The sequence below is a fragment of the Eschrichtius robustus genome, chromosome 15, assembly GCF_028021215.1.
Source record: "Eschrichtius robustus isolate mEscRob2 chromosome 15, mEscRob2.pri, whole genome shotgun sequence".
In the NCBI taxonomy this organism is placed as follows: domain Eukaryota; kingdom Metazoa; phylum Chordata; class Mammalia; order Artiodactyla; family Eschrichtiidae; genus Eschrichtius; species Eschrichtius robustus.
In genome coordinates, this window is record NC_090838.1 from 87,085,880 (window position 1) to 87,111,555 (window position 25,676).

Here is a 25,676-nt window from a genome sequence, read left to right on the forward strand (position 1 = left end):
TCACCAATTCATGATGAAAACTGTGAGTAAACTAAGAATAGAAAGGAACTTCTTCAACCTGACTATGAACATCTGTGAAAAACCTACAACTAATATCATACTTAATGGTGAAAGACTAAACACTTTCCCCCTAAAATAGAGAACAAGGCAAGGATGTCCATTCTTGCCACTTTTATTCTCTCTCTATACACACACACACACACCGAATATTAAAGAACTTGCAAAAGTTAATAAGACAAACAACTCAAAAAGATTTGACTAGAAACATTAACAAAAGAGATCTATAAATAGCCTAGAACCACAGGAAAAGGTGTCCCATATCATTAGCCGTTAGTCAAAAGAAAATTAAAACCATAATGATTTAATACCACCACACATCCACTAAAATGACTGAGGACACCAAGTAGGCAAGGATGTACAGCAAGAACAACTGGAGCTCACATTTGGCTGGTGATGGTGTGGCAGTTTCTTATAAAGGTAAACGTAATCGTACAATATACTCATCAATCCCACCCCTAGGTTTTTATTTACAAGAAATGAAAATATTTGTTCATAAAAAAGACTTTTACTTGAATGTTCACAAAAGCTTTAATTACAATAAACCAAAACTTGAAATGTCCAACAGGTGAATAAACTGTACTATATCCATGTAATGGATCACTACTCAGCAATAAAGAGAAACAAACTGCCATAGAGGCCACGTGAATGAATCTCAAAAGCATTATGCAAACGGAAACAAGTCAAGCACAAAAGACTGCACACAGTATGAGTCCATTTATTTTAAAGTCTAGAAAAGGCAAAACTATAGTGACAGAAAGCAGATCAGTGGTTGCCTGGAGCCAGGATATGAAGATGGCACTGACTGCAAAGAGGCACAAGGGAACTTTTTGAGATGATGAAAATGTCCTATATTATGACTGTGTATGTCTGTGAAACTAATTAAGTGTACACTTTTATAACTGGTGAATTTTATTGTATGCAAATTATACTTCAATACAGCTGTTAAACATAAAAAAAGGAAAGCTGGCACAAGTTCAATAAAGTTCACTCACCTTACAGGGCTGTTTTAGGTACATATTACTACAGCTATATATGCTCTAAATAAATACCCCTAGGGCATGCAGCTTCACCTAGTATCTGTCTTTTCTTAATCTCCTCTGTGTTAAGGGGAGAGAAAAGGAGTTGTGAGGCTTCTCAATGGCGTTTTTTTTTTTTAAGGTCCTAGGAAGTAGTCAGCTTTAAAAAGTTTTAAGATTGCTAGAACAATATGATTTTCACTTCGATAACTGTTTGTACTGCATCATGTATTACAAAGCTTTTCTTCTAAGCAAATGTACTGTGGTAAATTTCTATTAAAAGTGCAAGATATTAAAGCAAAGGAAACTACAAACAAGATGAAAAGACGACCCGCAGAATGGGAGAAAATATTTGCAAACGAATCAATGGACAAAGGATTAATCTCCAAAATATATAAACAGCTCATGCAGCTCAATATTAAAAAAAAACAAACAACCCAATCAAAAAATGGGCAGAAGACCTAAATAGACATTTCTCCAAAGAAGAGATACAGATGGCCAAGAAGCACATGAAAAGCTGCTCAACATCACTAATTATTAAAGAAATGCAAATCAAAACTACAATGAGCTATCACCTCACACCAGTCAGAATGGGCATCATCAGAAAATCTATAAACAACAAATGCTGGAGAGGGTGTGGAGAAAAGGCAACGCTCTTGCACTGTTGGTGGGAACATAAATTGATACAGCCACTATGGAGAACAGTATGGAGGTTCCTTAAAAAACTAAAAATAGGGCTTCCCCGGTGGCACAGTGGTTGAGAATCTGCCTGCCAATGCAGGGGACACGGGTTCGAACCCTGGTCTGGGAAGATCCCACATGCCGCGGAGCACCTAGGCCCGTGAGCCACAACTACTGAGCCTGCGCGTCTGGAGCCTGTGCTCCGCAACAAGAGAGGCCGCGATAGTGAGGGCCCGCGCACTGCGATGAAGAGTGGCCCCCGCTTGCCACAACTAGAGGAAGCCCTTGCACAGAAACTAAGACCCAACACAGCCAAAAATAAATAAACAACAACAACAAAAAACTAAAAACTAAAAATAGAATTATTGTATGACCCAGCAATCCCACTACTGGGCATATACCCAGAGTAAACCATAATTCAAAAAGACTCATGCCCCCCAATGTTTCATTGCAGCACTATTTACAACAGCCAGGTCATGGAAGCAACCTAAATGCCAATCGACAGACAAGTGGATAAAGAAGATATGGTACATATATACAATGGAATATTACTCAGCCATAAAAAGGAATGAACTTGGGTCATTTGTAGAGACGTGGATGGATCTAGAGACTGTCATACAGAGTGAAGTAAGTCAGAAAGAGAAAAACAAATATCGTATATTAACTCATATATGTGGAACCTAGAAAAATGGTACAGATGAACCTGTTTGCAGGGCAGAAATAGAGACACAGATGTAGAGAACAAACGTATGGACACCAAGGGGGGAAAGAGGTGGCGGGGGGTGGGGGGGGATGGTGGTGGGATTAATTGGGAGACTGGGATTGACATATATACACTAATATGTATAAAATGGATAACTAATAAGAACCTGCTGTATAAAAAAAATTAAATTAAAAAAAAAAAAGAATCTTATATCCAGGAATAAAAAAATTAAGGTGAAAAAAAGACCAAAAAAAAGTGCAAGATATTTGGATACGGAATTAATATTTGAAAGAATAAGTTATCTTTTCAAATATAAACACTTTCGTCAATCCAGTTTTCTGACCCACAGACTTACACAGAAGTGACACAGGGTAGTAATGTTCTACAATAGTCCAACTACTTCCAAGAAAACTGACAGGGCTTCCCTGGTGGCGCAGTGATTGAGAATCTGCCTGCTAATGCAGGGGACGTGGGTTCGAGCCCCAGTCTGGGAAGATCCCACATGCCGCGGAGCAACTAGGCCCGTGAGCCACAACTACTGAGCCTGCGCGTCTGGAGCCTGTGCTCCGCAACGGGAGAGGCCGCAATAGTGAGAGGCCCGTGCACCGCGATGAAGAGTGGCCCCCACTTGCTGCAACTAGAGAAAGCCCTCGCACAGAAACAAAGACCCAACACAGCCAAAAATAAAATAAATAAATAAATAAATAAAATTTAAAAACAACAAAAAAACTGACCAAGCCCTCACATTCCTGACCGTTCTGCCAATAGGATATCAGCAATCCCTACGCACCCATTACCACATATAGCTGCAGTCAAAGGTCTCCTTTTCTTTCTCAATCAGAACTCCTCTGTCCTCAGACAAAAGAAAATAAAGGAGACCACCACCTACAAGTTCAAAAGTACTGCTGTTAAATTTAGGAAATTGGGAGAATTGTTACAGCACTGTTTTTACACTGGGTTTTTTCACGACTGATCTTTGACTCTCTGTTTCCTTGCAATTTTGCTCATGTCACTTCCTATTACTGAAATTGGTATGCAAGTCACATACCTCCCCCTTTAGAATAAATTCAGTTCCACTGCATATAAAGCACAGGGGAATACAGTTAAGGAAGAAGTCAATATTTACCAACAATTTCTTAAAACAGTCAAATGTTGCCGAGGAAAGCAAAAATCACATGTAACTAAGAATGGAGCTTGTTAAATACATACTTAAGAAATAATGTCCTTGACTAAATCAATCCTTTTGCAATCAGATTGTTTTTCCTTATACACCTTCACTTCCAGAGAGAAAAACACTGCAAGATAAAAATAACCAGAGTAAAATGTCTAACAACATCTACTGAATGCCTTGTACATACTGAGCACTGAGCTAGACAATCTGCATGCATTATTCTTATTTAATCCCAGCAAATCCTGGTAAGGAAGATATTAATCTCTAAAATAGGGAGGCATTATCAAAGGATAAAATTAAATGTATACAATTAACTACTATCAGGAAAGTTTGGGAAAACACTGACTCACGGTCTTGAAACCCCAGTTTCCTCATCTATAAAATACGCATTTACATTTCCTGTTTAAACAGACACTACTGTGTACAGTATCTGGCACATAATAGCCACCACTTACTAAGCACCAACTATCAGGGCCATTTGTAGGGCCATTCAGCTAAGCACCTAGCGGAAACCAGGAAGAATGACTCTGGATGGTGTGACAAGCCCTATGACCGGGCACCAGCTCATCTTATCACACGAACAGCACAGACTGTTTACATAGTCCCTAGTGCAATGAAAATTACTGCTTCCGGAAATCTGAAGAAACTCTCCAATGAATTTAGATTGTAACTTGGCTACCTTTGAAAGCTCGCTTCTATCCTTCTTTAGTCTGCTCATGGAGAAATGATTTAAATATAATTCTGAAATTCACATAAAGGTAGAAAAGGTGGCATTAGCCAAGTTTCCTGGTGTGGCTCTTTTAACTAGATCTAAAAATCTAATTGGGCAGAGAAAGAATAGTCATGTAAGGAAAATTCTGTAAAGGGCGAGACAGCAGAACCTAAAGAAAACAATTTTTTAAAGTGAAACTAGAAACTAAAGAAAAACTTTACAAGCAAGATTATCAACTTTAACTTTTAATTTAACCTGTCATCATTAAGTTGACAGGGGTATATTTTTCTTCCCTTGTCATAAAAGAAAATTCTGTCATGGATATATAGTAGGTCAAACTATCTGATTACTAGAGCTGACGCATATACTGAACATGTAAACCTCAGAGGAAGCCGACTGGTTCTCTGCTCAATGCAACATTAATTCAGCAGATGTTAAACCCGCATAGTGTCTGGCATCCAACTCAGATGAAGTCCTTCTGGGGTGGTTAATAAGGTCTGGAAGGGACAATTTTACTTAAACTACTTGATATTTTCCTTTGAAAGAGAGAACACTTTTCTAATTTTCTCATTTGTTCCACTTTTAAAATCTGATTCTTTGAGTGTCCTGATCTTAAAAGTACTTTGGCAAAGAGTACGCTACAAATGCCAAGTATAAGCTACCTGAGGATAGGAATTACCTCTTATGCATCTCCGAGGCCTCAATGACCAAGCCAGCGTCCGACACACTTCTTGGCCCTCAATAAATGTTTGCTGAGCTGAATACATGGAATATCTTCAGACCAAGGAGTCAGTCTGGTCCAGCTGAACATAACTGCAATCTGGCTCTCTTGGGATTACACAAGTCATACAGATTGGTCCATAATATGAATGTGCGACATCAACAAGAGCCAGCACTCATCTAGCACTTACTGCCTGCCAAGATGACCCGACGCCGTCCTCGCACCAACCCTAGAAGGGAGATACTCCAACCATCTCCATTAAAGCGGATCAGGAAGCCGAAGCGTGAGGGCTGGAAAACCCTCTCAAGGTCACAGTAGTCACGGCGGTACTCCCAAGTCAACTGTATGTCTAGTCTCTACACGAGACAGGCAGCCAGGCTCCTCAGGCAAGATGACAAGACTGATCACGTACCAGGAAGACAGGAGCTCACTGTGACCAGACTTCTCCCAGGAGTGTTCACAGGTTTGCATTCAGCCACACCTGCCCGCCACTTGAAACAACAACTAAGGGGCACACTTGTTAGACAGGTGGCAAGATGAGTTGAATGGAACTACAGAGCGGTAGAACTGACTCGCTGTAAGCCTGGGTTACGTCCACCAGACCAAACAGCCTTACTGGTAATGTTCTCTCCACTACATACGGCTGAACAACACAGGCTTTTTTATACAGTCCACCCAAGTCCCTCCGCTTGCACACACAACCTTGATACACTATAATTATTTGTTTATGCCTGTCTCTCTAACAAGAAATTCTTGGAAGTGAATGATTACGTCTTACTCCTAAACATATTCTCAGAGCCCAGCGGCAGGCTCGCTGATCACTGGTTGCGTGAAAGACACACACTGACAGGGAATGGGAAGTGTAGCTGAAAATGGGACAGTGTGGAAATGTGTTCACATGTGTGACAACAGGAAGGAAGCCTTGAAAAGGTTCCACCTATTTACTTTTCCTTGGTACAAACCAACTGGCAGAAAGGAAAAGGGAATAAAAAATCAAAGTATAAAGACCACACGGAAATAAGGAATTTTAATAGGTAATGAGCAAATTACCTATCATTAAAGATTGTATACTCGCTAATCCAAAGCTTACAATGGGGAATTTCTCAAGAGGGTCGATACTGGAGGAGGGAAGGTGATGGTAGACAGATTTATCAAGCACCCTCAAACCAAAAGTTTAATCTCCTCAACCTCTCCATAAAGTGCCTTTATTCCCATTTAATCTAAGAGGAAATAGGGTAAGTAACCTGACCAAAGTCAGAGGGCTAGTAAGTACTAGAGCTTCACTGCTTTTCTTTTTATCAAACCATGCTGTCTTCCCACATGAAACATCCTGTTGGGATGTCTTATATCATTTTTTAGAGTTTTTCTTTTTTTAGGTTGGGAGGAAGGGAGGAGGAAAAAGAAATATAAAACTCCCTCTTTGAGACACATCGTAACAAAGCTACAGTGTCAAGCCTAAGACCCCAATATGAGTTACTTATTCTAAGCACAAGGTCAGTTCAAAATGTGTTTATTTATGGACACCAAAAGCTTTATTCAAAGCCCAGCATTTTGCTTATAAGGAAGAAATGGTCCCAGTAAGAGACGTGTAAACTGGATCACAGTGAACGTCTTTTCTCACAGTTCCCAGCTGAGGTCCTCTGTCCCCCCACCTCACGCGTACACTTGGAGAGCCCTGCCCGCAGTAACTGGCCTATCCTGATAAGCACTTGTGACCTGTGACATGAGCATCTGTCTGCAGTCCTGCTCACCTCACCAAGCTGGAGGGTCCTGCAGGGCCAGAAGTGCGTCTTTATCTTTCTAGACCCAGCCTAGGACATGGCACCCACTGCATCAAAATTAATGAATTAATTTGCCAGTGTTCAGCCTAGTCTGGTGGCCAAATAAGAACCTGAGATATGACTTCTAGGTAAGGGCAATGTTTAAAAAAAAAAAAAGAAAAGAAAACCAATGTGGTGTTTTAACGTTTTAAGTATTAACATTTTAAGAAATCAACATGAAGTTCTGAGGTGAACACAGAGATGGTCATGAACCAGCCTTCAGTGTGTGATTCAATTTCCAACTGAGTCAAGATGTACTGAGCACGTGCTGTGTTCATGCACAATGCAGATAACAGTGGGCACTCCTATCTCCCTGCAACCAGGCCTTGAGAACGAGTTCCACCCCAGAAAGGAGACGTTCAGACCAAAACATAAATCAGAAAGTTCGCCAAGCAGTGCTGGCGTGTGCTTGTGGGGGAAGCCTGCACAAAGCAAGAGTGACTCCCAACGGCTTCCACTCGCCTTTGTGTGGTGAAGACAGAGAGCTGTCATCAGGGGGAGGGGACCCTTCCCGAGCTCACCTCCCAAGCCAGTTTCTAAGGCACAGCCTTCCCACCAGAACAAAAAGGAAATGACAACACTTATGTTGGTGAATTAGCTGACTTAACTCAATCAAGTGTCATCTGTTGATGTGTTATGACCACTGAGTATGTATAAATTAAGACTTTTATTTGCAATTGTACAAAGGTTCTGAAGAGAAATCACCCTGTACCTCTTAAGACCATCCCCCTGGAGGTGGCGTGGTGGGGAGGTTAGACAGACAATGTTGCTTTATTACTAGTTTCTTCCAGGCCCCAGGCCAAGCTCACCTTGTTTAGGTCTTTCTGCCACCCATCCACCTCTTTCCACAGACCTCCTTCCCCTAACTCTGTCTGCAGACACCCAAATGCCTAGCTTACGTTTTTGAAAACATCTCCTTTTCAAAACCTAATGAATGACACTTTCAGGCCTTCTCTGATATTTCTGAATGTATCTTTCTGCACAGATATTCCAAAGTCTTGGAGTACTCATTCTACAATGATTCAGAAACATATCTACATACCCATCTGGCGAAAATTACTCATATATCACTGTATACAACCTGCTCAAATTTAAAAAAAAAAAAAGGAAAAAAAGAAACTGATGTAGTAAGAATCTACAGGAATAGACCCATGAAACCGAAAGCCAAACCCCTTCTCCCACAAGTAGCTGGTGGCCACCACGTGCCTTCACTTCCAAAGCAGTCTGTCGTGCAACAGTGGACTGCCTGGTCTTACCGTAAGGGATGGAGAATCATCCACTTCTCTAAATTTTACTCAGTGCCTTTCAGAACTTGTCCAATGCTAAGTTGTGCAGGAACGCGAGAGGGCCCAGGTTAGTCTACCGCTGCAAACCAAGACCCTGGCAACATTCCATTCCTTTCTCTTTGTTGACTGAGAACTACTTTAACAGCGCTGCTGTAGCCAGTTAAAAAGTACTTCCAGGAATGGACAGCTGTGGACAAGAAGTAGGAAACATGAAATATCTTCCAGGAATATTCACTTAGGAAAAATTGTTTTCAGCATGGAATGGAATGCAAAATTTGCATATATCATTCAAATAAAACACGACACCTTAAAGAAATGGCTACCTCTCTGGGGTGTGTCCTTGGGCTTTCCTTGCTCAGTAAGGGGCAAGAGGGAATTAAGAACTGATCCAAGAAACAAAAGCTCCAGGCACAGTTTCTTTACCTGGGGAGGAGTGGTGGGAAGATGAAAATAGAGACACAGGCCAGAGGAAACAGCCTAGAAAAAGAAGAAAGAAAAAATTTAAGAAGGTAGGAAGTCTTCTCTGTAAAGATATCAAAAACTAACATCTGAGTACCTATGTAAAGTGCCTAACAACTCTATTAAGCACGTGTGTTCCAATTTTATAGATGAGAAAAGTCCACAATTAAATAATTTGTCCCCAGGACACAAACAGCTAGTAAATGATAAACTAATATGTGAAGAAAAGTCATCCATCTGCAAAGCCTTCACCTTGTCTATTTACCAGGCACGAGACCCTAGGCAGAACCCAGCCAGGTGGAGGAACAGATGTTCAGCCAGTTGAGGCTGTTATACATGATAAAAAGCAACAACACAAGAAGTTAACTGTGATAAGAGTGTGTGGGGGTAGGAGGTGGGGACAGAGATACTATTATACGATTTTAAGAGAAAAAAATATTGAAATATAAGGTAGGTTGACACCTGCCTAAAATTACATTTGTGGCAATACTTCACACACTTGAGAAGTTTTTACAGATTGCCAGATACGACGGGCTGAAAAGTTCTCAATTCACAAGTTGAGCAAGTAAACCACAAAAATTAATATATGAATTGTATCTGAAATTAAAATAAACTACCTCTAAATATTATGTATGGTAGACAAGCTATATACAACACATTTTTTAAAATGTAGGTTTACAGAGTTTCACTGTTTCTAATAATTTTTTTTAATGTGTGTAGGTTAGGAAGAAAATCCTCAGTATATCATTTTTCTTCACCATAAAGAGAAAGAAAAACGTGTGCAGCAGATGAGAAGGATGCTGAAAGCCATCTATCTCTGGCAGGCAGAATGACGTTCCCCCACCCACTAGATGTCAATGTCCTAATCTCAGGAACCTGTGAGTATGTTAGGTCACAAAGCAAAAGGGAATTAAGGTTGCAGATGGAATTAAGATTGCAATCAGCTGACTTTAAGATAATAAGGTTATTCTGGATTATCTGGGTGGGCCCAATATCCGTAAAAGTGTAAGAGGGAAGCAGAAAAGGGAGGACCAGAGAGATGGCAGCATAAGAAGGACTTGGCTGAAGCCAAGGCATGTGGCAGCCTCTCAAGAAGCTTGAGAAGTCAAGCAAACAGTTTCTCCCCTTGAGCCTCCATAAAGGACACGGCCCTACCAACACCCTAATTTTAGCCTGTGGTATCCATTTCAGACTTCTGATCTCCAGAACTGTAGGATAATTAATTAGTGTTCTTTTAAGCCACCAAGCTTGTGGTTATTTCTTATGGCAGCAATAGGATACTAACACACTAGCTGATCTGAAATCACCAAAACTTTTTCTGTAGCAACAGGTTTGGGAATAACACCTGAAAATAACAACGTTGGCTATACTGGAGAATAATAACTGATATAGATGTCTAGACTTCTACCTCTGGGCATGAAGGAGTAACAGGGACCATACCCTCCCACCTGAAACAACCAAACACTCAGACAAAATACATGAAGTGATAGTTTTCAGATCCTAAATATCAGTCAACGAAGAAAACAATCTCTAAGAGATGGGAAACAAACAAGGTGAGCCCTACAATTGGCTCACTGCCTTGAGTTACTAGGCCACAGGGAGGGGAAACTGTGATAGAGTCTGGTGGACTCTCTGAGTTGATGAGGCAGAGCTGAGAGTCCAAGGAAACCAAGGCAGTGAGAGTTCATAGGACGGAATATCATAAAGGAGAGAGCCGCACAGGGCACTACAGTGGGTCACCGTACTCAGCAAAGTACTGATCAGTACCTAAAGTGGGAAAGAACCACCCAAAAGGATTAGAAGGAACAGTGCTGGGCACTCACAGAACCAGTTACAGTGCCTGTTCCCACCAGTCAAGCTGGAAAAACCCACACATCATGGGCTTTTGGATAGAGGACTCAGGAAGGTCTTGCCTCAGCTGTGGAAAATAACTGATCCGAGCCTGAGCCCTGTTCCTGACCCACCTAACAAATCTTAAAAGCAAGACCCAAAAAAGATCAAACTGTTTCCAATTAACTAAACTGCATCTGAGAACAAAGCTCAAGAGTATTTTTCGGAAGCCAAAACAACAAACCCAACAAAGTAAAATCTGAAATGTCTGGCATCCAATTAAAGATCATCAAGCACACAAAGAGGTAAGAAAACATGAACTACTATGAGAATAATCAATTGAAACCTACCTAGAACTGGCACAGATGTTAGAATCAGCTGACAAAACAATTTAAAAAGTATTATAAATGTGTTCCATGTGTTAAGTTAATAAGTAGAGAAATAAAAGATATAAAAAAGACTGAAATCACACTTTTAGAGATGAAAACTATTGATACAATGTATGAGATGAAAAATACACTGGATGGGATTAATGGCAGATGAGACACTGCAAAAGAAAAGACTGATGAACTTGAAGGCACAGCAATAACAACCAAAACAAAACACAATGAAAAATGCAAAAACTAAGTAGTACAGTGAGCTGTGGGAACAATTTCAAGCTGCCTAATACATGAATACCCAGAGTACCCAAATTGGGTTTGAGGAGAGGAGGATAGGAAAAACAGTCAAAGAAATAATAGCTGAAAATTTCCCAAACTTAATGAAAACTATAAATCCATAGATCAAGAAATTCAACAAACATGAAACATGAAAGAAAACTATACCAAGTGACATCAAATCAAATTGCTCAAAACAAGTGACAAAAAAGAAATCTTAAATTCATCAGAGATATATTACATACAGAGGAACAAAGATAAAGATGACATCAAATTTCTCGTGGGAAACAATGAAAGGAAGAAGAAAGTGAAGGTAGACACTTCACATATGAAATAAACGTATCAACCTATAATTCTATACACAGCAAAAATATCTTTTGAAAATAAAAGCAAAATAAAGACATTTTCAGACATATAAAAGATGAAATAAATCATTATTAGCAGATACACACTTCAAGAAATGTTAAAGGAAATCTTTCAAGAAGAAAATGATACCAGGTGGAAATATACAAAAGAATGAAAATCACTAGAAATGGTAACTATACGTAATGATATAAACTAAATGTAAATATATATAAACATATACAAATAAATAAATGTATATACATGTATATTCACACACATATGTATGCAAATCTCTTGGAAATCTTTTCAAAAAATCATTGACAGTTTAAACAAAAGGACAGTTTAAACAAAAACCATAACAATGTATTGTTAGAACTCAATAACAAAAAGATCCCTGGTAAATCCCCAAAGGCCTCAAAATCAAAGATCTCAGTTTCCACCTTAAAAAACTAGAAGTAATGAAGTAAGCAGAAGAAAGGAGATAATAAAAAATCTTAGCAGAAATAGAGAGACAGAGAGAGATTAATAGGGAGAAAAAAAAACCTGAAATCTGTTTGCCAGAAGAATATTAAAATTGATAAACCTTTAGCCAGATCAAGAAAAATTAGAAAAGACACAAGTTATAAATATCAGGACTGAGAGAAGCGTCACTACTACAGATTCTGCAAATATTCAAGAAATAGGAGAACACTATGTACAACTTTTTCAATAAATCTAATGACTTAAATGAAGTAGACAAATTCTTTGAAAGATTTTAATTACCAAAGCCCACTCAGAAAAAGACAGATAACCTAAACAGCCCTGTATCTTAAAAGCTGAGATTATAACTAAAAAAAAAAAAAAAAACCCACAAAGAAATTCCAGGCCCAGATGGTTGCAATTGTAATTCTTTGATTGGTAACCACATATTATGGAGAAAATAACACCAATTCCATGCTGACTCTTTCAAAAAACTAAAAAGGAAAAAATACCTCTCAACTATTTCTATGAGGCCAGTATTTCTCTAATACCAAAAGCAAAGACATTACAAGAAAAACAGAATACTATCTCTCATGACTACAGTTATAAAAATTCTATTATAAAGAAAACAGTGACAGATTTGGCCAATACATTTTTAAATGATAATAATAAATAGAAAAGTAAAACATAAAAGTGCAAATGGAAACTTGGAAAAATATGAAATCTTTAATTAAGTGTTCATTTAAGTCAAAAAGAAAAATTCAAACACCAACAGAAAGATTGACAAAGATGTGATCAAACAACACAAAAGAAATACAAATAGCCAGCAAATGTGTAAAACAGTTCAGTCTTAGCAGCAATTCTTTTTTTTTTTTTAACGTGCCAGGCACTGTGCTAAGGGCTTGACACCCACGACCTTGGTAAATCTCTGCAATAACTCCATGACAGAGGTGCTATTATTACCCCTACTCTATGGATAGTGAACCTGAGACAGACAGTGGTTAATGCTACTTACCTACAGACACATCGCCAGAAAGCAGGAGATGGCCAGAGCCCAAACCCACACTCTGAATCACTATTTCTACTTCTCAGCTTCCTACCTCTTGTGGACGTCTCTCTCATTAACTTAGATAACTCACGGGGTGAGTTTGGTATGTTCTTCCTACCCCATCTCCTTGCCATGCACAGTGGAATGGTGGTTCCCAGAATTCCTTCCCTGTTGATGCACAATTTGATTTAGGTCCATAAATAGAACACTGCCTTGCGTCACCCAGAATTTCTCGAGGTTATGTGATCTTAGTACCCCAGCTGGAGCTCTAACCCTCCTCTCTCTGAACTTGAGATACATCTTACACCTAACTACATCACTCAACCTGGTATGAAACCATGCCTAAGAAACACTAGCAATTTTTTAAAATCAATTAAACAAAGGGATGTCTTTTATTGCCAAGTGGGCAAGGACTTAAAAGAAGGATAACAGCCAACGTGGGAAAGCAGGCACCCTCACACAGTATTGTTGAAATACATGAATTGATAGCTTTCTTCAAAGGCAATTTTGGCAATATCTATTTTTTAAATGGGGAGTAGCGGGGAGAAAAATGGGGGAGAAGGAAGAGAGATGATGACTGATGTTGGTTCTTTCTACCTGATAGGGATTACAGAAATTTTTCTCAATTTACTCATCCATATTTTATAATGTTTCATTTTTACAACCAACATGAATTTTTTGTGTGAAATTAAGTTTTCTCAAACTGACCTCTAAGTTGTATGCACAAGAAGAATTATTATATACTACACTGTCTCATTTTATTGGAGATTAAAATCCTTTATCATACTCTCACAAACAAGCAACTCCCAGCAGTACTGACAGCCACAGAGGAACTGTAGCCAAGAACAAAGAGATTTAGGAGAAGAAGGAAGAAGGACTGTGCCCCGCACAACATTAATGTGAGGATTAAAAGAGGTAAGGCATGCAAAGCAATCAGCACAGTGCTTGACACAAAGAAAGAACTTGATAAACATGAGCAATCATCATCAAGTAATTCTAGGCATTACCAATTATAGGCAATAACTGCTTACATAATATATTCCTGAAATGGTACAATATCAAACTTGTATAAATATTATCATTTCATAAATACTTTTTCTTCATTCTGGTTCATCTTTATGACCATCTTTATGGTTTACTGCTTCTCCTACCAAGACAGAATTCAATGTGTTGAACTCCTTAATATGCTAGGTCCAGGAAGAATAAGACCCAGTCCTTAACCTTCAGAAACTCAAGATCCTATACAAGTATAAATAAACCCAGATGCAGCTGGGAAGAAACTGACAATATTCAGAAATTATTTTCGATTTACAAGAATCTCTAGGATTCCAATAAAATTAGATCTAATTGCCAGCCTGCTCCCTTCTTACTTTCCTCTCTTGTCAACACTATTCTCAGTAACCTATTTTTGAGTCCAGCCATAACCCAAGAGAAGCCCCCAGTACAGCGAGGTAAACTTCTAAATATGAAATAACTCCCTTACCTGTGAAACATAACTACTGCTGAACTAGCCCCGAAAAGAGACATTACCTCTTGATAGTGCTAACCACTACTCTATTATCCATTTGCAAATCAAGAAGCAATACTTCACATGAGCCCATATCACAAATTCATGGAAGCACTTTTTAAAAGTGATCCAGTTAGAAAAGCACACCGCCCTCTCTTAGACACTGCTTAGACACCAAGTAAAACTTGAGAATGACAAATTTGAACCTTATTTCAAAGCTCTTTATAAGTGCAGTTAAGTCTTAGAAAGCAACTTTGTACCAGAAACAATTCCCTAGGAAAATCTTCTGCTTCCAATTTACTCATTCCCCTCCAAATAAAATCTAAGTAGGGCCTGTGCCATACCATGAATGCAAACGCTAATTAATCTGTACCAGTAGAGTTGGCTTAGGCTATTTCTCAAATTTACTGCTGAGATAGGTTTTTATTAGCACATGTTTTGATTCAAATGTATACTATAACTACATAGGAAAAAAAATAGTTCTTAAGAACCAAAGTTAGACTGTCACATTTTATAATCAAAACTGATTAAGAAAATAGTCACAAACTGTTAGAACTTAAGAGGCTTAAAATACATTTCATTTTATAGGCAAGTAATCTAAGGAACTACCTTAAGCTTGCAGAATTTGTTGTTTCAAAAGCAGACCATGTTTTTTTTATCAAAAACTAGTTCACAACCCTTAGTCATACAATGCAGGTGTGATTTACAATAGCATCAAAAAAAGAACAAAACATCTAGGAATAAATCTAATAACCAAGGAGGTGAAAGACTTGTACACTGAAAGCTACAAAACACTGCTGAAATAAAATGAATAGGACACACATAAGTGGAAAGACATCCCATGTTCATGGATTGCAAGATGTAATATTGTTAAGATATCAATATGACCCAAGACAATCTACAGGTTCAATGCAAAACCTATCAAAACCACAATAGCATTTTTTGCATAAATAGAAAAATCCATCCTAAAATCCATATGGACCCTGAGAAAACCATAATTCAAAAAGAGTCATGTACCACTATGTTCACTGCAGCTCTATTTACAATAGCCAGGACATGGAAGCAACCTAAGTGTCCATCAACAGATGAATGGATAAAGAAGATGTGGCACATATACACAATGGAATATTACTCAGCCATAAAAAGAAACAAAATGGAGTTATTTGTAGTGAGATGGATGGACCTAGAGTCTGTCATACAGAGTGAAGTAAGTCAGAAAGAGAAAAACAAATACCGTACGCTAACACATATATATGGAATCTAAAAAAAAAAAAAAGGTTCTGAAGAACCTAGGGGCAGGACAGGAATAAAGACGCAGACGTAGAGAATGGACTTGAGGACACAGGGAGGGGGAGGGGTAAGCTGGGACGAAGTGAGAGAGTGGCATGGACATATATACACTACCAAATGTAAAACAGACAGCTAGTGGGAAGCAGCCACATAGCACAGGGAGATCAGCTCAGTGCTCTGTGACCACCTATAGGGGTGGGATAGGGAGGGTGGGAGGGAGATGCAAGAGGGAGGAGATATGGCGATATAGGTATATGTATAGCTGATTCACTTTGTTATAAAGCAGAAACTAACACACCATTGTAAAGCAATTATACTCCAATAAAGAGGTTAAAAAAAAAAATCCATATGGAATATCAAGGGAACCCAACAGCCAATCCTGAAAGAAAAGAACAAAGGTTGAGGTCTCACACTTCCTGATTTCAAAACAAATAACAAAGCTAGAGTAATCAAAACAGTGTGGTACTAGTATAAAGAGAGATTAATAGACCAATGGAATAGAATAGAGAGCCCAGAAATAAACTCCCATGTACATCGTCACATGATCTTTATACAAGGGTTCCAAGACAACTGAATGGGGAAAGGACAGTCTCTTCAACATATGGTGCTGGGAAAACTGGACATCCACGTGCAAAAGAATGAATTTGGACCCTTATCTTACATCATATACAAAAAGTAACTCACAATGAATATCAAAATGTAAGACCCCAAACTATAAAACTCCTAGAAGAAAATACTACAGGGAAAGGCTTCATGACGTTGGATTTGGCGATGTTTTCTTGGATATGACATTAAGAGCACGGGCAACAAAAGCAAAAATAGACAAATAGACTACATGAGACTTAAAAACTTCTGTGAATCAAAGAATACAATCCTAAAAGGCAACCTACAAAATGGGAGAAAACACTTGCAAATCACTTATCTGATAAGGGGTTAATATCCAGAATATATAAAGAACTACTACAACTCAACAACAAAAATAACCCAATTAAAAAATGGGCAAAGGACTTGAATAAATATTTCTCCAAAAAACATATACAAATGGCCAACAAGCATAAGAGAAGATGCTCAGGACTTCCCTGGTGGCGCAGTGGTTGGGAGTCTGCCTGCCAATGCAGGGGACATGGGTTCAAGCCCTGGTCCAGGAGGATCCCACATGCTGTGGAGCAACTAAACCCATGAGCTGCAACTACTGAGCCTGTGCTCTAGGGCCCATGAGCCACAACTACTGAGCCCATGTGCCACAACTACTGAAGCCCACACGCCTAGAACCCATGCTCTGCAACAAGAGAAGCCACTGCAATGAGAAGCCCATGCACTGCAAGGAAGAGTAGCCCCTGCTTGCCGCAACTAGAGAAAGCCCTCGCGCAGCAATGAAGACCCAACACAGCCAAAAATAATTAAATAAAATAAATAAGTCTAAAAAAAAAAAAAAAGAAAAGATGCTCAATATCACTAATTATTACTGAAATGCAAATCAAAACCACAATGAGATATCACCTCACATATATTAGGATGGCCACTATTAAAAAAAAAAAAAGAAAGCAATAACAAGTGTTGGCGAGGATGTGAAGAAACTAAATCTTTGTGCACTGTTGGTGGAACTGTAAAATGGTGCAGCTGCAATGGAAAACAGTATGGCAGTTGCTCAACAAATTAAAAATAGAACTACTATATGATCTAGCAATCCCACTTCTGGGTATATACCTAAAAGAATTAAGAGCAAGATCTCAAAGAGACATTTGCCCACCCATGTTCACGGCAGTATTATCCTCAATAGCCAAGAAGTGGAAGCAACCCAAATGTCCATTGGTGGATAAATGGATAAACAAAATGGGAAAATGATATATATGTGTATATATGTATCATTATATAAATATATATATCATTTTATAAATATATATCATTATATAAATATATATTATATATATTTTATAAATATATATATCGTATATATAATTATATATATGTGACATATATATACACAACAGATTATTCAGCCTTAAAAAGGAAAGATGTTCCATCACAGGCTACGACATGATGAACTTTGAGGACGATATGCTAAGTGAACTAAGCCAGTCACAAAAAGTTAAATCCTGAATGATTCCACTGATATAACGTATCTAAAGGAATCAAATTCACAAAAAACAGAAAGTAGAATAGTGGCTTCCAGAGGCTGGGTGGAAGAGAAAAATGGGGAGTTGCTGTTTAACGGGTAGAGAGTATCAGTTTTGCAAGATGAAGAAGTTCTTGAGACCCATTGCCCAACAATGTGAATATACTTGACATTACTGAACTATACACTTAAAAATGGTTAAGATGCAGGGACTTCCTGGCTGTCCAGTGGTTAAGACTCCACGCTCCCAATGCAGGGGGCATGGGTTCGATCCCTGGTTGGGGAACTAGGATCCCACATGCCACGCAGCCAAAAAAAAAGGTTAAGATGGTAAATTTTATGTGTTTTGTTTTTTACCGCAATTATATATAGAAATAAATAAATAAATAAAATGGGTCTGACGCTCTATCATGACAGACCATGTCAAGGATCTTCTTAGACCTTAGACATTTTTCAGACCTTTGCCCTAAGTGCTATATTCAACAAAATGAATCAAGAGTTATAGTTTTCTAAAAATCTTTCTAAAGCAATCACAAAGGAATGAAAGAAAAACTGATCTACTACGGATGATAATGACCACCTAATCCAAAAACACCTTCACAAGAATGAACAAAACACCAGAAATGAACATCTGGAGCTCCTAGACTTCTCACAGAAGTCTGAAAGAGATTTCACCACTGTCAGAAGCTGATGCCACTAAAAGCCTTTGGATACCTCCATTTCCTCTGAATACAGGGCCAGTCTCTGAGACTATTCCAAATGTCTAGACTAACTTGTCCCACCAATCTAGAACTAAGAAGTACATGAATTCACAGAAAGCAGTGTAATTTTAACCTAAGCAATACACCAGGTACCTAAATCATCAAGAACTAAGAGTCGAGTTCGTGGCTTCTAATACCAAATACCTGGATCCAAATACCAAACTCCATGGATCATCCATTCATGAGTTTCCTTGGTTTCCTTTTAAGAATGTACACGATCCAGATGTGGCCTGTGATCATTTTAATGGTTAAGAAGTTAATAGAAAGTGATATAGATGTTTACGGTTGTTTAAAACAAAAAAAAATTCACCTCGCTTGAACACTTAACACATTGGTTTTGCATGAACTGGCAGGACTGTTCTTTATCCAGCTGGTACACAACAGAATCTACTACCTTAAGTACTCATTCAGGATTAAACAGCTTGACTCTAGGGAGAGACGGCTTGCAAGGGAATCCTAGCTCAACTACCTACCAGCTCTGTTACCTTGGGAATATAACTTAATTTCTCTGTGCTTGCTTCATGATCTATAAATTGGGGTTTTATGAGGACTTGAAATATTAAAATCTAAAAGTAACAAAAGTGATGGCTTAGATAAGTGTATGTTACTCCTTTTAGTTACAAGAGAAAGCAACATGTAGGGAAGAAAAAAGTAGTGTCACCCTATGTCTTACTGTAGCAGAATTGCTAATACCTGCATCCAAGTTCAGAGTTTTACCTGTACTCTGGACTCTCAATCCAGGTTTCAGATATGAGAAGGGGAGGATAAGGTCATTCTAGGCAACGCTCTGTTTAAAACTGAATGCCTGAGGGAAGAGATATGGGAACATATGTATATGTATAACTGATTCACTTTGTTATACAGCAGAAACTAACACACCATTGTAAAGCAATTATACTCCAATAAAGATGTTAAAAAAAAAACTGAATGCCTGTTATGTATCAATACATATTGCAGATGTTGATAGATGTTCTGCCCCATAGAAATTCCAGTCTGGGTGAAGAATGACACCCATAAAACAATTTAAGGAGCTAAACAAGGCAGTATATGATTAAGTGTCAAAATGAATGACAGCTGAGTAACAAAGACAGTGCAAATTCAGAGAGGGGACTGCAGGACTTTAGAGAAGTGGAGAGAGTTGGGAAGTGAGGGCCTAGGGCAGTGCCCCAGGCAGGAGGCCAGAGGCGGTGGGAGAGCTGCCCAAGAAAGTTAACAGACACTGATGCCACTCGGTAAACGGTCAAAATCGAGACCAACGTGGCAGAGAGAATAATCATGGCATTAATAAAAACTGGGAAACCAGAGGTAGCGCCAGAGAATTCTGCTCTGGACATGTGCAGCGTGTGGTGGTGGCCAGATGTGCATGAGAAGGAAGACAGCCAACGGGGACAACAGGGCAGGATGATAACCAAGAAGTACGAAGTCACAGAAACGAAGGAAGAAAAGTTCCAAGAAGCAGCTATCAACAGTGCCTGATGCTGCTTACAGCAGATAAGGAAAAATTCAGCCAGAGAAAAAAGGCCTCTCAGTCTGACAAGGCCAATCAGAAAGCTCAAGCTACATGCAGATGAAGGAGAATTTCTGAAAGATCAAGCACCAACAATGATTTCATTTTCCCCCAAGAGTAGTTTTGCTTATTACTACTCTGGATGATAACAAATTAGATGATTTCACACCTACTCCCAAAAGCTGATTTTTTGGCAGGTGTCTATGGGGATGGCTGCAGGGATTACAAAGAGGAGCAAAACTGTCCTTAGCAAGAGGAAGAGAGAACACACTTTTTCCAACTAGAGGATTCCAATGATCCAGGCAGGAGCAAACAGCTTTTCGTAAAAGCAAGCAACGAAAGTTCTTTAGTGAAGCACTATGAATGAATATTCTACTTACTAGGCCCTAAATTAAAAAGTAATCACTCTACCCCCATGCAAGGATTAAAACATTTCACTCTTAAGAAAATCACTCTTAAAAAACATTTTTACATTAGGAAGTAATAATTTGATTAGAAGAAAGTAAATACCGCTCCTGATCAATTCTACCATCCTAAGACAAAAAAACCTAATCAAATTAGGTTTTTATCTCTTTTCTTCTGGCCTTTATTCCTAAGCACTCTGTTCATATGCTTTGGAGAGAGAACACTTTCGTACCCTCCTTCTGCACTTCTGTCACAAATACAGCTTTAATTTGTGCACGAAACTAAAGTATCTGGTAGACAAATTTAAAAGTCCTAAGAAAGACTGTCAAACTTCGCCCTGCCATAAATCGCCAATTAATGATAAAACACGTGACACAAATATAAATTGTCACAGACTAAAACAATCACATTCCTGAGAATTTATCCAACTTTATATTTACTAGATACATAAAATGTAGCTCTTCATTTATAATAAATTAAAAGACAACCATGCCCTCCAAAAACACATTTCACAATGAAACTATATTATACATGATATATGATGCTTTTTTTTAAAAGCTCTTATTTGCTTGTAATAATGAATGGGCTGATTTACAAATAAAAATACCACTAAAAGTTATACGTTTAAGATGCACACACATATTTTCACTATATATATTTTAATATTTTTTCACTACACACACACACACCCCTGTTTTAACTCTTCTTAATATCTAGATCTTCGCTTCAAGAAAAATCTTGACACCAATCCAGAATAAGTACGTTAGTTGTAGTAATTACAGTAACTTCTATCTCTGGCAACTCTTTCAGAGGTCCTTACAAACTGTAGAGCAGAGTCAAAACATCTTCAAAGGTCCCTTTTCTCTGGGCTCACACCCCCATAAATCAGTGAAGACAGATGTTAAGATATAGGAGTGTTAAGACATACAGGATGTTAAGACAAAGAATGGCTCACGCTTCTGACTTAAAATTAACAACATCTAGTCCAAACATGAAAAACTGCATTAGCTATTTCTGCTGCTTTCCTTCCAAAGACAATGAGTTTTATTTTGTTTTGAAGATTTTCTAGTGAGATTCTGCTGCAATAGAAATATACTAAAACACAAAGTGCCCAGAGAAACATCATTAAAATTGCAGGTAAGTCTTAACTTTGAAAAATTATGATGGTTTATACTGCCAAAATAAACACAAAAAGTCCTCAGGATGTAAATGGACAAAGTGAACTCAGCTACCTTCAGAAATCTGCCCAGATTTTCTGGAAAAAAACCCAACAGCATCCTTTGGGGGGTGAATGGTGCCAAATTTGCGGTATCACATTCATGTAAGAAAATCAATCTCACTTCTACTCAAACAAAAACTACTAGAATCTGATCAGCAAGGAGGCTGAAAGCACTGGCCATTTTTGGAGCTACCTTCATGGAATATTTGATTAGAGCCAGATCCATTTATGATGGGCAGAGTCCTGTGTTCTATATTAGTATAATTACCATCAATACCTTGAATAGCTAATTTCTCCATCCAAATTGTTCATCCAGACAAAACATGGGCCACAAAAGGTGTCTGATTCTGCCAGGACCTCTGGCTGATTCCACCACATCTTTTCATCCTTGTACACCCTGGCAGGTATTCTCCTCCCCTAACGCTTACATTTATGGGTATTAGAAGAGGTGTACTAAAACTTATAAACTATACAAAAGGGAAATTAGCAAATATAACCTAGGCTGACATTTCTCAAACAAGGGATCTGTTTACTTAACTATACACCGAGAATTAGCACATAAAATGGCTGTTGGAAAAATAAGCAGCAGGATGACAATACAAACTTAATGTTTTACTAGACTCAATCATTTTATTCCCCTGTGCTAATGACCCATGAATATAATCACTCACTCAAACAAATGTTAAATGCCTACTGTGTGCCTGGCACTGTTCAAGGTAAGCAAAGGCAGAGAAAAAGCAGGACACAATACCTGCCAAGTACTACTTTAAACTCAAGGAGACATTAACTTATTGTACTATTTCAGACTTATTGGACACCAACTACATGCCAGGCTGTGCTGGGCACCATGGCCACACAAGAACCAACTGCAGATCTGTAACCAAAGATTAACTATGACAACCCCAGGTCTGACTAGTCCTAAAGCAGCAATATTTTATTCAGGAAATAATCTTGCCTCTGTCAATTAATCCTTTCTACAGATGGCAATTCTCTGAATAACTGCCACCTATGTTAACCCAGACTAAGGTTGCTTAGAGTTAAGTGAGAGAATGTACTGTTTTGAGCCAAAAAATAAACAGTAAACTGAAACACATTGCACTTTAACATTAATTTGGTTTGCTTCGCTGTTGCCCTCAGTAACAATAAAAAGCAAGTGACTTTAGTTGTAAGTAGAAAGAACATCAACCCTTAAGTCATTGTGGCAAGAAATTATTTTCTTTCGGTGGCAGTTTAGTGTGAAACAGAAGCTAAACTAACAAGTTTTGCTTAGCTTTTTAGAAACCATTCACTTTTAGTGATTTCTTCATGAAGGCTCTGTGGTCACTCATTTCCCCAGGCTCAAAAACACGTAGTAATGACAAAATTACAGATCTGGTCTTCTAGGTTACAAAATGATTTTTAACCCTGTAAAAGTACCGGTGTTACAGTCATACAATACTAACGAGAGTTTTAAAAATAGGGGTCAGCCCTTAACTGTAAATTATAGATAAAGGTTTGCAAACTAGAAACTTGACATTGGTTTTTAAAGTCTTTCTACATTAAAGACAATGACACCCAATTAGGTATCTTAAAACAGGTAAAAAATATAAACAGACTTTCAATAGCTTAATAGAGAGCTAAGCAGAATTGTGCTACAGAAAGAATTGTTAGCTAAACAATCATCAATACTGCAAAGCGATACTGAAAAGGGAAGCTGAAAAAACAAGATTCCTCCCCCCAAAATGTTTGAACAAATGCAAAGTAAAATTCGGTAAGCTGTCTTGAAGCCTCTCCACCAGTCTCGCTATTTTTACATTTTAAAGTGAGCTCTGTTCGCACGCCGCTATTAAAACCGCAACCAAAAAAAAAGTGTCCTCAAATTTGCCTATTAACAGCAATCAAGTCTAAAAATATGCCCCTCCTACCTAGTGAACCAAGTGGCAATAATATATGAGAACTCAGGAAGTTTTGAAATGGCAGTGACAGGAGACAAGAGGGAAGACGAGGGGAAGGAATCACGGAGAACAAGAGCAACTCCGTGCCGCCAACGCCGCGAGTTGGCATCCGAACCGCAAGTTCCCGGCTCGGGACGGGACTCGACCGAGCAACTTCGCGCCGGACCGAGCCCCGCGCTCGGCCGCCCTCCGAGCCCAGAGCCGCAGCCCTTCCTCCCCGGTCGCAGCCCGGCAGCGGCCTCCGCGAGGGCGCGGTGACAGCCGCGGGGCCGGGCCCGGGAGATGCCGGCCGGCTGACACCCACCTTCCTTCTCGGCCCGCGCCGCGGCCACGACGAGGGTCATCACCAGGTGCAGCGCTCCCAGGAAGCCGGCGGCCGCGCTCCGCGGGACCCCGCCGCGGCTGGCCGCGGGCTCCAGACCGGCCCCGGGGGACGTGGAGGCGGCGGCGGCTCCTGCTGCTCCTCCTCCGGCCCGCTTCCCCATCCCTGCCGGCCGCGGGCCGCCGCGCTCGAGATCCGGCGCGGTCCTTCTCGGCTAGTCGGCGGCGGCGGCGCGGGAGCCGTGGTCCGGGCTCTGGCCGCGGCGCCGGGGGCGAGAGCGGTTCCGGGCCCAGGGCTCGGGCTCCGGGCGTGGGTCTGGGTCCGTGCGTGCGTGTGAGCGAGAGTGTCACTCACGGCCGCGGCCTCGGCATCGCATACGGAGAGTCGAAGCGGAGAGGCCGCGGGTCAAGCACAGCAGGCGGCCATACTGGAAACGGGCAAGGGCCGCGGGCTCTGGGCGCTGGCCTGCGAGGGGCGGGGCGCAGCCCTGGGCACCGCCCCCGCCGTGTCGTCACCTGGGCGGCCCGCCCGTCTGTCTGCCCGCCCCGGGGTCCGTGGGTCGGAACTCCTCGTCCCGCCCTCGGAGGCCCACGGCTTCAGTGGCCAGGCGGGACGAGGGCAGCACACCCCCAACCCGTCACCGCTGGCCCGCCGGGGAGGAGGAGGAGGGAAGCAGGCCAGGGCCCAGCCGCCAGGACTTATGATGGCGGCTCAGGCTTCGCGGAGTCAGTGACGGCGATCACGTGAGGACCGGGAGGCCTGGCCGCGCAGCCGCCCTGGTACGGGGCGGGGCCGGGGAGGGGCTGCGGGGCGCTGGGGCAGGCTGGGACGCTGCTGTGAGCAGGGGACGAACCCCTGCATCCCTGGTACTGCAATGCGAGAGCCTTCTAGAGGAATGAGTGCGCGTCCAGACCTCGAGGCCCAGCGCGGAAAATCCATTCCAGTGACTCCTCCTGGCCGCACCTCCGCCTCGCAGCCGCTTCGAGAATACCCACGGCCTGATTGAGTTCCTGGTGGCGCTGCTCTATTCATCTTTGTAGCCTTCAAGACACAAAACCCAGGAACGCTTAATGGAATCCTCCTGCCCTTGGATTGTGCCCACTTTGCTGCGGGAAAGCCCTTTGGGGTGTGTGTGTGTGTGTGTGTAAAGCAGCAGTGTCCCTGGAGGCAGAGGGCAGACTGTTCTTCAGAACAGCGTCCAATGTTCATGCTGGCTTTCTCCGTCTTGGAATAATTCTTAAGACATTTTATTCACATATTTCCTTCAAGGCTCAACACAAATGCGGTCTCTTTTAGTCTCCTTCAGGAAGCCACCTCATGCCTCTTAGATGCCCTTTTCATCTTAGGTCAAGGTTCTTCGTGGGCGTGGCTGTTCGCTACAAACTCCCTCTTTAATCAATTAGTAACTTCCCCTAATTCCTAATTTAGTAACTATCTTAGTAACTTCCCCTAACTACAGAGCCGTTTGCTTATGCTTAGGAGGATTTGTTGAGTGAATCCTCGTATGAAGGCCAAGTCCACCCCTAATAGGTCTTGGAACAAACTACATGGGAAAATAAAATTTCAGGAAGACTTACAAAAGAAACTCAAAGTGCTAGCCTATGCAGTAGTCTTCTTTGTCAAGCAAGCACTTTATATTTTAATAGCC

The 25,676-nt window shown here is 40.3% G+C and overlaps 1 protein-coding gene across 3 annotated transcripts in view; it reads right to left on the reverse strand.

Annotated features, from left to right (window-relative positions):
- The window catches only part of TMEM131 (transmembrane protein 131), a 191,666-nt gene extending 167,040 nt beyond the window's left edge, over positions 1–24,626 (reverse strand). Inside the window, exon 1 of one of the 3 annotated variants that reach the window (XM_068564214.1) lies at positions 24,011–24,626. In XM_068564214.1, coding sequence (XP_068420315.1) covers positions 24,011–24,191 — 181 coding nt within the window. In that variant the 5' untranslated portion in view covers positions 24,192–24,626. The remainder of the gene's footprint in view (positions 1–24,010) is intronic. The other 2 variants (XM_068564213.1, XM_068564215.1) reach the window with 2 other exon arrangements.
- Between the last annotated feature and the right edge of the window lie 1,050 nt (positions 24,627–25,676).